The sequence below is a fragment of the Diabrotica virgifera genome, chromosome 4, assembly GCF_917563875.1.
Source record: "Diabrotica virgifera virgifera chromosome 4, PGI_DIABVI_V3a".
NCBI classification, from domain to species: domain Eukaryota; kingdom Metazoa; phylum Arthropoda; class Insecta; order Coleoptera; family Chrysomelidae; genus Diabrotica; species Diabrotica virgifera.
Genome location: NC_065446.1, coordinates 155,625,432 through 155,640,466, shown reverse-complemented (window position 1 = coordinate 155,640,466; position 15,035 = coordinate 155,625,432). Strand labels below are relative to the sequence as shown.

General features: G+C 31.8%; 1 protein-coding gene across 2 annotated transcripts in view; it reads left to right on the top strand.

Moving 5' to 3' along the window:
• The window catches only part of LOC126883970 (phosphatidylinositol 4,5-bisphosphate 5-phosphatase A-like), a 236,386-nt gene that overhangs the window by 202,321 nt on the left and 19,030 nt on the right, over nt 1-15,035 (top strand). For both annotated transcript variants that reach the window (XM_050649739.1, XM_050649738.1), the window contains exon 4: nt 10,367-10,597. In XM_050649739.1, coding sequence (XP_050505696.1) covers nt 10,367-10,597 — 231 coding nt within the window. The remainder of the gene's footprint in view (nt 1-10,366; nt 10,598-15,035) is intronic.

Here is a 15,035-nt window from a genome sequence, read left to right as displayed (position 1 = left end):
ACCTCATTCGAAAGGTTATTGAATTCTTTATTCAGTAATATGAACATTAAGATAATTATTTATACAGGGGGTCCAAAAAAATTTTTTTTGAATAAAATTAATTGACACAAAAAGAAGAATGTATATGTAATTTATTTATTTCAAAATATCTTCTACTGCTGTTAGAAAACAGAAATAAAAGTTTATTGCACAAATAAACATTGCTTTTTGCTTAAATTCAATGTTCAAACTGCTAAGAGGCAGATGGGTGGCAGCTTGAACATTGAATTTAAGTGAAAAGTAATGTTTATTTGTTCAATAAACATTTATTTCTGTTTTCTGACAGCAATAGAATGTATTTTGAATTAAATAAATTACATACATTCTTCTTTTTGTGTCAATTAATTTATTTAAAATTTTTTTTGGCACCCTGTATAAAAAATTATCTTAATGTTTATATTAATGAATAGAGAATTGGATAACCTTTCAAATGAGCTAGCACACGACCCCTATTCTCATTTAAAAAAATAGTCGATTACGTCATCACGCTCAGATGGATGATGTCACTAGCATGATATATATTATGTCAAAAAATCATAATTTAAAAATCGAATAACTTTTGTATTTAACATTTTTTTTCTAATTCTGTAAATGAAGCAGTTTACAGGGGGGTCAAAATATAGTGAATAACCCTGTACATAGCAGGTTTGGTTTTGTAAATATTTAAAAAACAACTATAGATTTCACGTTTCGCGGATATATTATATCCGCGATAATTTTAATTGAATTTTTTTGCAAAAAAATATAATCTGATTTTAGAAACATACACTAAAATATCAAAGATTAAAATAAAACGTATGCAAGTGCAACTTAATTGAATTTAACAACTTTAAAATTATGTTACAAACAATATTTTACCATTCTAATAAGTAATTAATATGGATAAATTATTTATTAAATTAAACAATTAATTTTAAAATCTACCCTAGAAATTTTTCTGCCCTAGTAACTTTATTGTAGCCAATTTTGTTAGTTGAATTGTATTTACGACTAAGATCAGTTAATAACTTCTTAATTTACCTACATCTTAAGAACGTATAAAGTATGCTTTGAAACAAATGAACGTTATAGAATTATATTATGAAGTAAATAGTATCTATGTAATCGTGTTACAAAAGCTAGTAATAAGTTCTAATGGTTTTGCCCAAAACAAATGTCATATCCACCAATTGTTCGGTTGAAAAATTAAAATTTAAAATATAAAAAATTGTTACAAAAATTTCAACTACAAAAGTATTTCCAGCTTTTGTGACACCAGTTAATACTATTTATATTAATAAATAATTTGACTGATACATTTAACATTCATTTGTTTCAAAGCATACTTTATAATTATGTTCTCAAGATGTAAGTAAATTTAAAAAGTAATTTAAAACTTTAACTGATCTTACTCGTAAATACAATATAACTAACAATAATTAATTTGGTACAAGAAAGTTGCTGTGGTAGAAAAATTACTAGGGTATATATCAAATTTGGTTGTTTATTTAAGTTATTAAATTTAATTGAATTGTACTATTATATGATTTATTTTAATCCTTAATTACGTTTTTATTTTTATATTTGATATTTTAATGTATGTTTCTAAAACCAGATTATAATTATTTTTTTTGCTAAAAAAATTTTTAATAAAAAATCCGCAAAAACGTAAAATCTATAGTTTTTCTTAAATATCTACAAAACGAAACATGCTAGGTATATACAACCTTATACCAAAAGAAAGGTTGTAATATTTACTACAAAATTACAGGGTGTCCCATTTAAAAAAAAATGAGAAAATTTTGTATTTGAAAATAGTGATCACACTGTATATTTTATGACTATATGTCAGATATGTTAATTTATTTAAAAATAACAGTATAGTAAAAAAACTTTGACATGTCATTTAAATTTTTATTACCTTGAAAGCCTAATTCACAGCCCTTTGAATATTACCATGTTTCTCAATAAAAATGTAAATATTTCTAAAACTGTTAAATTTAGGCCTATAATAGTACCTGTATATATTGCTATTTGTATAACAAGGGAGGAAAGTGCTACTTTTCCTCCCGAGAATGAAGTTTACTGCTTCTTTTTACTGATTTTTAATGTAAACATTGGTAAATCAAAATAACAATTTACTGTTTTCTCCATTCTGCAAAATACAGGATGTTCTATAAATAAACGTTGAAATGTCTAGATACTTACGTAATAGATAATAGAATATTGTATAGGCCGTCAATAAGTTATTCCATCAATGACATACCATGGCGTCACTTTTACTTGTACTCCCTAGGGAGGAAAAGTACGACTTTGCTCCCTACAATCAGGTCCGGAAAAGTATACTTTCGGTAGATGTACATAGGTGGAAAAATTATTTCTGTCCTTGTTTTAAAAAATTTTTAAAAACGCTAAAACCCGTCCATTTTTAAATATAAAAATGGAATAATTAAATAATATAAAAATATAATAAAAATTAAACCTAAATTTGAATGTACAGGGTGATTCAAGCAAGCCTAGCATATTCCATAAACTTTATGTTTAATAGAACACCCTATATATTTTTAAAAGCTGCTTAACTACCTGATTTCAGCGAACCATTTCATGTATGGTGTATTATTAATAATACAGGGTAAAATTTTGAAATTATGGTGTCTTGAAACCATTTATGGAATAAAATTGTTTGTGTCCTTATTTTATAAAATTATAAAGAACGCTAGGACATGTCAATGTTTAAATTCAAATATGCACTGTTTAAACATACATTTAAATATACAGGGTGATTCACAAAAGTTTAGCATAGTCCATGATCTTTAATATTAATGAAACACTCTGTATATTTATGTTTTTAGAATCTGCTAAACAACCTCACATTAAAAAAGTGTATTATGTAGGGCCTGTTATGAATAATACAGGGTGAAATTTTAAAATTATGTATAATTTTCGTCAAGTTGTGTCCCGAATAAAGTACGTGCCTCCTAGCGGCGGGATACGGGCAACAATACATTGGCTTATAGGGCAGTCCTTACAGCAGGGATCCTGGCCTATACAGAAAAATGCAGGCGGGTGTGGGATAATACTGCACTTTGGCTGCATTGCTGGTGTATTGGCTAAACGTGCAGGGCAGGGTATGGTGCTGATAGAAAAGGCATTCAGGCATCAAATATCCAAACAAAATCTTTTTCAGGCCATAATAATGAAAAGGCCTTCTCCAATGATATTAAACTTATACTGAAATGATGGCATCTCCTGAGGTAAAATGTGCCGGAAGTAAAATGAGCCTCCGTTAGGATTTCCGGGTGAGGACTATCTCAGGGGGAACACCATTGCAGGTTAGAAAAATCAGGATAGGGCCGTGGAATCTTGGTAGTCTTACAGGTAAGAGTCTGGAGTTAGTGGATGCGCTCAAACGAAGAAGAGTTCAAATTGTTTGCATTCAAGAAACTAGGTGGAAAGGACAAAGGGCAAAAGAACTAGGTGAAGGATACAAATTGTGGTATGCAGGGAGTAGTAACACTAGAAATGGAGTTGGTATAATTGCTGATAGTGAAATGAAAGATAACGTAGTGGAAGTTGTAAGAACGAGTGATAGAATGATGTCAGTGAAATTTGTAATTGATAAAGAGGATTTTGAATGTTGTGTATGTGTGTGTATGCTCCTCAAACAGGTCTGGGTGAGAATGAAAGAAGACTTTCTATGACCAATTAGGAGACGTCCTGAGTGATATTCCGTCAGAGGAGAAAGTTATAATAGGAGGTGATTTCAATGCACATGTGGGCCAAGCCAAGGCAGGATACGAAGCAATACATGGGGGATTAGGCTTTGGAACTACAAATGAAGCTGGAGATGATATGCTTGAATTAGCAACAGCTCTAGATATGGCGATTGTTAACACATTCTTTAAAAAGAGAGAAACTCAACTTATTACGTACAAAAGTGGACAACATCAATCCCAAATAGACTATTTCATGATAAGGAAAGAAGACATACGTGAATGCAAGGACTGCAAGGTAATAGTTAGTGAGACAGTAAGCCAACAACATAAGCTGCTTGTTCTGGACATCGAAGTAAAAAGTGAAAATAAACCAAAATATCAAAGAGGACCACAAAAAATCAAGTGGTGGATGCTAAAAGATGAGAAAGAAGGTCTATTCAGGGAAAGAATAGTAGAGAAAATATGTTGGAATATGAAAGGAAGCCCTACTACAATTTGGAGAAACATGGCCAGTAGTATTAAAGAGACTGCTATTGAAATACTGGGGAAAACGTCAGGAAAAAAGTTTGAGAATAAAGAGACTTGGTGGTGGTCAAACGGTCAAGGAAAAATAAAAGAGAAGGGAAAATTATTTAAAAAGTGGCAAGAAACCAGATCCAACACAGATCTTCAAAACTATATGGTTGCGAAAAAGTAAGCGAAAGTAGCAGTAGCAAAAGCTAAAGCAGAAGCGTATTCAAACCTATACGATCAACTTAATACCAGGGAAGGCGAAACGAAGATATATAAAATAGCCAAACAGAGAGCAAAGAAAGCAAAAGATTTTAATCAGATTAGATGTATCCGAGATGAAAATAATAAAATACTAGTTCACGAAAAGGATGTCAAAAAGAGGTGGAGAAAGTACTTTGACAGCTTATTAAATGAAGAATTTGACAGACAGCCTGTGGAGCCAACGGAGACAGTAGCAGCAATGGTCACCAAAATAACAAACGAGGAAGTGGCTCAAGCTCTTCAAAAAATAAATAAAGGAAAAGCGGTAGGACCAGATGATATTCCTGGGGAAGTATGAAAAGCATTGGGAGAGACAGGAACAAGGTGGCTAGCAGGTTTATTTAATAGAATTATGGAAGTTGGACAAATGCCAGACGAATGGAGAAGCAGTATACTAGTATCTGTATACAAAAACAAGGGAGATATACAGCAGTGTACAAACTACAGGGCTATAAAACTTCTTAGCCACACCATGAAAATATGGAGAGAGTAATTGATAGACGGATACGTGAAGAGACCGACATATCCGAGAATCAATTTGGCTTTATGCAGAGCAGATCAACAACAGACGCAATTTTCATTATAAGGCAGTTGATGGAAAAATGCAGGAGTAAAGAAACAAACGCTCATATGGTATTCATTGATCTTGAGAAAGCATATGATAGAGTTCCTCGAGAGATTCTGTGGTGGGCACTCAATAAGAAAGGAGTCCCTGGTGCATATGTAAAGATTGTGAGGGATATGTATGAGGGAGTAACGACTAGTGTTAGGACAGCTGTGGGAGAGACTGATAAATTGCATGTGAAAGTAGGATTGCACCAAGGCTCGGTGCTTAGTCCGTATTTATTCTCATTAGTTTTGGACCAGATAACAGCGAAACTACAGGGTAACATTCCATAGTGCTTAATGTATGCTGATGATGTCGTGTTAGTAGGAAATAGTGAAAGAGACTTAGTACAAAAACTGGAACAGTGGACACGAGCTCTGGAGGAAAAAGGTTTAAAGCTTAGTAGGACAAAAACAGAGTATTTGGAATGTTCATTTAAAGATGGAGTTACTACAAATAAAATGGTATCTTTGGATGGTGAACTGATTGTAAAAAGCAATAGTTTTAAGTACCTGGGATCGGTATTACAGAGTAATGGAGAAATAGATGGAGATGCATGCAGTAGAATTAGGGCTGGATGGATGAAGTGGAAGGAAGCGAATGGTGTCTTGTGTGACAGAAAACTTCCAATGAAGCTGAAAGGAAAATTCTATAAAACAGCCATAAGACCGGCTATGATGTACGAAACTGACAGTGAAAAAGAAAGAGGAACAACTAATGCATGTGGCGGAGATGAGAATGCTTTGATGGATGAGTGGAGTGACAAGAAAAGATAAAATTAAAAATGAGTATATTAGGGGAAGTCTAGGTGTGGCACCAATTGATGCCAAAATAAGAGAGCATAGGTTGAGATGGTTTGGTCATGTTCAACATCGAGACGTTAATCATCCAATACGAAGAGTAGCTGAAGTGCAGATTCCTGGAAGGAGTAGGAGAGGAAGACCAAAGAAGACGTGGGGGGAGACGATTAGTTAGGACATGTCGGTAAAGGGGATTAATATTGATATGACCCAGAATAGAATTGTGTGGAGAAATGCAATTAGAGAAGCCGACCCCGCATAGGGATAAGGCAAAGAGAATGATGATGTATAATGTAAGGTATTAAATACCTACAAAGGAATTAGATTAAACTAAATTAAAATTAGATATACGAGGAATAAACAAAAAAACTAAATAGGAAAATATGTATCAACAAAATCAATGAAAAAAGGGAAACATCGGAAACTTAACTGAGCATCAAAGTTTACAGTCTACAAACAGTAAAGATAAACTACTTCTGAGATCTTCTCGCATCGTGAAAAATAATTTTCAGTGACAATCGCCACTGGACATACATCAGTACCTACACAAAGTGTGCGTGAGTGTGTGGGTCCGTGAGTGTGTATGTGTGTGTGGGTCCGTGACTGTGTACAGTCCGTCTAATTTACTTACCGTTGCACGTCATTATTTACATTAGAGATCTAAGTTGACATTGTTGCCCAATTACAAAAAATTCTTGAATTCATTTTAAATCAAATACATCACACAATTTTTGCGGAAGTGGATTATACAGCAGAACAAATTAATATTCAATGTAAATAAATAAAAACTTTAGAAATAGAAAACAAGAATTAAGTTATAATCTTACGTTAACCTTCGGAGTACGAAGACTGGGTCAAGCGTGACCCGAAATTCACGAAATTCACTTATTTCTTAATATTTTATGAAATAATTTTTTTTACAAATCCGATTGATCGTAAGTTCTCCTTATTTGTTTCAGTCTATTTTTTCGTATATAATTCGTGAACATGCAAATTACAGTTTTTCCTCTACGTAACATCTATGATGCCGGGTCAGTCCTGACCCGGTCTTCGGATTTCGAAAAATATTTTTAATATGTTTGTAGGTACACGTAAATCGCAGCCGTCTCTGTTTACGGGTATACGTATTCAAATATATGGCCGGAGCGAATTTACCTATGCCCGTTTTCTGTAAGGTATTAAAATCTGGCCGCCGCAGCGAACTAGTGTATACCCATGGGAAACCATCTTAAAAATTTTAAATACAATAATTTAGGATTATAATGGTTATGTTTGTTTGTTTTTTGTTGAATTAAAGATACTGTTTATTAATACTGACTATTTAAAACATCCTTATAAATAAAATGAGAATGGGTCACGCTTGACCCATCTTCGTAATCTAAGTAAGTCAAATAATCTCCGTACTCCGAAGGTTAAAGTGCATAATAAAAACAGTAAATATAATAAAACAAATACTTATAGTAAAGAATAACAAATATGAAGTGTCATCACCGCAACTGTCAAATAAATGTTACCAATTTATGCCAAGATATCACCTTCGTTCGATTATAGTTACAGTGTATTCCGAACAAATGTGCTTCATAAAAACGCTTTATAATCCATTTATACAAATTAAATGAAACATATTATTGTGTATTTCTTTAAGTTAACATTAATAGAAATCTTTAAATATTATTTCTACGCGTATATAATAAAATATGCCTAGTGGCTGTAACGCCAGTGTACTCGGCCAAGTGATTCTAAAAAAGAACACAACTACCGCCTAAATATTTCGTGTTGGTATCATGTGACGTCTCGGGCTATGACGCGGATGACGTGAAACGGTAAGTAAATTAGATGGAGTATATGTGTGTGTGGGTCCGTGAGTGTGTGTATGTGTGCGTGCGTGGATGTGTGCGTGTGTTTGTCATTTTCAATTAACAAATCCGCAGTTAATGACATAGCTCGGTGTCCTGTCACGTTCCCAGTTCAGCCAGTGGTGTTTATTTGGTTGAGACATTTCTAAATAACCTATCCTACATATTTGTAGGACCTTTCCCAAAGCCATCGAAACTATTTATGTTGGAGACGAAAACTTATCTAGCCATCTTCCTGCGCGGTATTTTCTCGTTACTGGCAGTCTACTTTTTTAATCGTGGATATTGCCTGTTGACCTTACCTATTGCTGGTTAGCGAATAAAATACCACGATATATTTTGCTCCAACAATTATTTTAAATGTTTTTACCTAAATAGATAGTGTTTCAGAATCTACCAAAGAATAATATCATCCACTATACAAATACTATGCTTAACACACATAATGTTGTTCTGAAGCTATTTCCTTGTGGGATTTTTATAATTAACTATATTGATTGGGAAATAAGCCACAATTAAATTGAAAAATCATTTTATTAACGTTTCGGAGTCCAAATCTGATGCCGTTGTCAAAATACAAAATATTACTAAATTAATCAAAAATGTTGTTGCTTAGTAAAAAATTCTTCTAATAATTTATTTAATCTGACTGATTTATATCGGCAATTCAGACATATATTATACATTTTAAAGTAGAAGACTTTAAAATGATATTGCCAATATTTATGAGTTGCGTTTCTGGGACGACTTTACTGAAAGAAAGTTCATTCGATTACGTGAAATCAACCCAACTCAAGAATATCCGTCACAAAAAAATCATAGCATTTGATTTGTCTTTAAAAAGACAACCACATGCAACGGTGACAGTAAAATTCTTGTGTTAGAGATTCCATAGTAAATCACGAGGGAAAACCAGCAAAAAACCTCGTGATACTATCCCGACATCGTAAGGTATGATATCGTATGTATATTAAGGTCAGAATTTTGTATTATTTTTGAGAGTAAACGAAATGTAAGACCTAATACTTACGATGTCGGGATAGTATCACGAGGTTTTTTTCCTGGTTTTCCCTCGAGATTTACTATGGAATCTCTAACACGAGAATTTTACTGTCACCGTTGCATGTGGTTGTCTTTTTAAAGACAAATCACATGCTATGATTTTTTTGTGACGGATATTCTTGAGTTGGGTTGATTTCCTGTAATCGAATGAACTTTCTTTTAGTAAAGTCGTCCCAGGAATGCAACTCATAAATATTGGCAATATCATTTTAAAGTCTTCTACTTTAAAATGTGTAATATATGTCTGAATTGCCGATATAAATGAGTCAGATAATAGTTATTTATGTACCAAGTCAGTAAAGAGTCTTTACTGACGTGGTGCATACACAATTTTATCGCCAATCATAAAAAACATTAACACTTCCTTAATTACATCCTTTTAATGAAAAAAAGTGTGTGTACTTTGTACGCACGAAATAAGTTATATTTCTGTTATCATGATTTCAACGAAATAAATATATTTTAAACAGTTTTATCGTATTTATATTTAAATAATATACTAATTTTAATACTTAAAGTAAAATACCAAAAATTAAAAATATCGTTAATAGTTACGTCATTGTTTATGAAATGTAGCTTCCCGCAGCGAAGTTGCGTTTCTCGTGATGAATAGTAGACAATCTAAATAAATATATTTGCTAACAAATTATCAGTACCTACATATTTATAGTATTTTTACTACAAAAACGTTATTACGTAGGTCAAAATTTTTGACGTAAGAGAACTGTCAAAACATTAGAATGTGACTTTTCATTATTGCTATGTTTATTATAAACACGGCAATAATGAAAAGTCACAATCTAATGTTTGGACAGTTCTCTTACGTCAAAAATTTTGACCTACGTAATAACGTTTTTGTAGTAAAAATACTATATCACCGTCCTATATATAATCGAATTAACAAAAACACGAAATAAACATTTCGTATGACAGTGACAGTAATGACAGAAGGCTCTTGCATGATAGCTGATTTCGATGTTTAATCTATAGTTGTTAGGTATCAATATTGAATACCTAATTACTAAATCTGTAAAGTTTTGATTTATGTTTTATACATAAATTTAATTAATAATAACGTAAATTTTGTACAATATTTTTAATAATTAAAGTAAATAAATTTTAAGGTCACTCAAATAAATAATCGATTACTGCCATCGACCACTTACATTCAATCTCAGTTAATTTGATTAATCGCGGCAGGTAAAGTAAAATTCTTCTTTCAGTACAATAAAGTGTTACATCACTGTCGCAAATGGCTGCAAATGAGTACAATAATTAATGACTTTAGTGACGGTTGGCGATAAAATAATTTATTAGAAGAATTTTTTACTAAACAACAACATTTTTGTTTTATTTATCAATATTTTGTATTTTGACAACGGCATCCGATTTGGACGTCGAAACGTTAATAAAATTATTTTTTCAATTTAATTGTGGCTTATTTCCCAATCAATATAGTTAATTAACACATATAAAAAAAAAGAATGTGAAATTGAAAATGGTTATTCATTTTTAACACACATATTTTTTTAGTTACGTATTTTGGATGGGAGACCTTAATTTCCGGCTTAAGGAGGAATTCGACAAGACTCCCGAAGAAATTGAAAGACTAGTGGTGAAAAAAGAAATGAAAGCTTTGTTCGAACATGACCAATTGCGGTACGTGATGAGAAAGGGTGAAGCATTCAGCGAATTGACAGAGCAGGATCCAACGTTTCCTCCTACGTTTAAGTTTACTGTAGGAACTCCTTGCTATGACTACAAGTAAGTTTTAGTTCGTAAAATGTAGTATGAGTATAATAATATATAAGATGTATTGCGTTTTTATGGGATTAGTCACAGTTGATTGTAATGACAATTACATTTTTACCTAAAAAGATTTGACATTTCGATTTCCAATCCCGAAATCGTTTTCACAAGATTATTAAGTAAAATGTGTTTAAAGAATGTATAACCGCCAAGTTGTTGAGAAGGTTAGTATTATCAAAATTGAGGCTGACATACTTAGACATGCTGTTGCAGGCAACAGCCATGCTTTGACTGAAAAGATCTGAGGGTGGATGTTTATGCTCTATGGTACCTTAAATTCTGATTATTATGTAAAATTTCTCCATTATTGCTATGTATTTTATGCGGTTCGGTGTATGGGAATGTTCGCGTTGTGTTGGATATTGTGTGTTACATAAGTATTGATAGACGATTCCTGTGGTCCCCTTCTTGTTTAGGTATTGGCAACCAAAGCCTGCTGCATTCTGCTGATGGGTTTAACACATATTTTTCTTAATTTAGTGGGATGAAGGCTGCTTTTTGATTATTCTTTTTTCTTGTGTTTCCTTCATAATTATTGATTGTTCTGCTATGTGCTCATTGTCCGATTTGTTGCATATCTGTGATTTGTCGTTGCATACCTATTTTTGATGTATGTTTTCCCTCGTTTATTCGGACTCTTGGTGGCCTTGCAGTTTCTTCCAGATAGAAACTATTGCATTCACATATTTTGTGTTGGTTGTTTTAAATGTTGTTGTGGTGTTGTACTTGCTTACTACCCTTTTTAATTTTTCTGATAGAAGACAAGTACAAAACCACAACATTTAAGCATAAATCATAAAGGAAATACGTATGAAAAAAAAAAGAAAAATGAAAAATTAATGAAGCAGCCCCATCCTACTAAATGAAGAAAATGTGAAGCAAACCCATCAGCAGAGTGCAGCATTCTTTGGTTTCCAATACAGTGGAACCCCGTTAACTCGGATTAATCGGGACCGCGGCCGATCCGGGTTATCGAAAATCCGGGCTATCCGGAGAAAATGGTAAAAATTAATAAAATATGGTATGCTTACAGATAAAATCCGTTATAATTGTCACACAGGCACTGGTAAACCACGTTCGCATTCCACACAAAATCACACATACAAAGCGTCGTCAAGAGTCTCATTCTTAGCTTTATTAGCTTTGCACCGATTGTCCAAACTGTCTTTTGTTATTCAAAAACATTCAAACAAAAAATTCTTCGATTTTAGTTCTATTTTTCTTCCAATCCGATACTGTAGATGTACCGACACCATATAATGCTGCAAGATTCACCTTTATCAATTCTACTTAATGCTTCGAGTTTCTTTTCTATTGTCACTACAACATTTTTATGTTTTGTTGCCCTTATAGACAAAAAACACAAAATCTGAATAGATTTGTTAGAGAACAGAAGCGAACAATACGACTTTACTACACACAATACCGTCTCTGATGTTATGTTATTTAATAAGAGTGATGACTAAGACCATTGTTAAAAAAATAATTTTAATAGCCTTTTCTAAACAATGCTAAGACAGTTTCAAATAAATAAAGGATACTACAGGTGCCTGTTGTTTTCGATAACACGGCAATGAATGTGGTGTGCCGTGAGTCATTTTTAATATGGTATATGTAGTTCAAATTACACAAATACCCATTATCTCTCAAATATTATATTACATAGAGTTGGTACAAAACCTCGTGAACCTTGAAAATGCGTATGTATAACCGAAATAAAATGAAGCCAAAAACATACGACTATTTTATTTGCTGCGAATTGCGCGACAGGGTCCCATCTGCACCCTGATATTTTCAGTAATGTCGGATTCAATCGTTTCGTTCGTATATTGACGTCACCAAATGAATGAATTAGGTTCACGAGATTTTGTAACAGCAATACATTTTTATTGTTGAAATGTTTGTCAGATAAAAATCGATCCGGGTTAGCCGGAGTTCCGGGTTATCGGGGGCCGACTTATCGGGGTTCCACTGTACTTAAAGAAGTGAACTACTACATCAATAGCGAATGAAAAAATGTGAAACGCACGTCTCGAATTATACACAATACATAATATGCAACACACAATACAACACGAACATTCTCGTACACAGAACCGCATAAAATACATACAAATAATGCCGAAATACACAAAATAATCAGGATTTGTTGTACTTTAGGCCTTAGGGCATAAAACATTCCATCATCAGATCTTTTCAGCCAAAGTATGTCCATTGACCACAACGCCATATATGTCCATCTACGTCAGCCTCAATTTTGATAATACATAACATCATCAACAAGTTAACGATTATAGAATCGCTAAAAACAATTTTCTTTTCGAAACGTCAAATCTTTTTTGGTAAAAATGTAATTGTCATTATATTAACTTAGACATATCGGTAATTCGTTGCAAAATGAAATTGTAAAAACTAACACCATTGGAAGCAATTCTGCGACACAAAATATTATTGTAAGTGTGTTCACGAAAAAATAATATAAAAATAATAAAAAAAAAACTTGAAACAGATATGTGAAAAAAGTATAATAAAGATAAGCAGATTAAAAACATACAAAAAAAACAATGAAAAAAAAATTAAACTAAACAAATAAAATAACCAAAGAAAAAACTAAAAAATAAAAAAAAATAATTAAAAAATAAAAATATATATATATATATATAGTTATTTTTTTTTATATCTTATCGACCGTTTAATGAGTAAAAAAGGTGTTATTTATCAGGTGATATATATATATATATATATATATATATATATATATATATATATATATATATATATATATATATATATATATATTTATCAGAATCGTTTTCATTTTGTGACCGCATAACCTGATAAATAACACCTTTTTTATATATATGGTAAGACTCCATTTTAACAGTCCCCGTTTCGGCGGTTCTCGATTCCACCGACCCGTTTCAGCGGCGTTTGGTTCTGCAGCATGCCGTTTGAGAGGCATCGTTCAGGAAAATGAGTAAAAACAGGACCCTCTTGGGGACAGTAGTTTTAACAATAAAAAATGAACATATAAAATTATTTTTTCTTTTTTTATATGCATTTTTTCATCAGCTTTTCATTGAGCCTACATACAAGCACGGAACATAAAAAATATCTAAGTTATTCTAATTGTTTATAAGCTAAAAAGTCAGGTCTTTTTCAAACAGTTTTTTTAATAACAATTTCAATAAAATGTTAAAAAATTTTTAATACGTCTTAAAATTAAAGTCTCAAATAATCGACTGCGATCTGCTAAATATCTCACAGAGTCACTGTAGGGCAAGAACAGTTGTATAAACAATTGCTCTCTGGGATAAACAAATTGAATAACTTATAAACTATTTGGTCGATCTGGTTGAAATTTAGCACACTTAAATAACTCATTAATTGACATAATTTAAAGTCAATAAATTTTACGTCATTGTGCAAAAAATAAAGTTATTAATATTTATAATTTACTGCAAAAATGAGGGTTTTTTGCAATTATCTCGGTCAATTGTTTATATATTATAATATGCTTACCACCAAATTAAAGAACTTTTTAAGATCTACATTTATTTGAAACATTTTTCTCTAAAATGTACAAGAAACGTTTTATAGTCAAAAAACTGCTTTTTTCATTATTTGCAATTGTTTAAAAAAAAAGCAAAAACAGCTGTACGTCTTCACGGAATTATCATCAGTTATCCCTCATCTAATGTTTAAAACTTTGAAAACCCTGTAAGAACATTTTTACCTGAAATCGATGATTTTTTTCCCTATTAACTGGGGTATATACCGGATACTTAGATATTACCTGTATATTTTCAAACAAGAATAGGTTAAAATGGATAATGTGTTTTTTTTATCCTACAATAAAACTAATTACTTATCATTGTCATATTATTATTTTCTTATTGAGACCGCTGAATCGGGCACCGCTGAATCGGGGTACCGCTGTATTGAGACCGCTCAATCGGGGACCGCGCTTATGGGGACCGCTGAATAGGGGTGAAACCATATATATACAGTATGTCCCTGTAAGTTGTATCCATATGTAAAACTTTTTTATTATTAATTTTATGGAAAAAAGTTATTCGTAAAAAGCTCTACATGGTCCAAAACCTAAGATTTAACCATCAAATATCAATTTTTTTGAATATTATGCGAGGTATGTCAAAAAGTTTGAATTTCACTCAAGAGTAAAGTAGCTTTATTTTTCACAATATTGAAAATTGCTATTATGAAAAGTTGTTTGGAATTAAAAACTATATTCTAATATGCAATTACATCTTTCTAATTGAAAAAAAAAAATTTTGAAAAATTATGAATAACTAACATTATTTTCAGTTATTTCAATTCTGATAACTCTTTTATTATTAATGTTACGAAAAAAAAGTGATACTTAATAAAA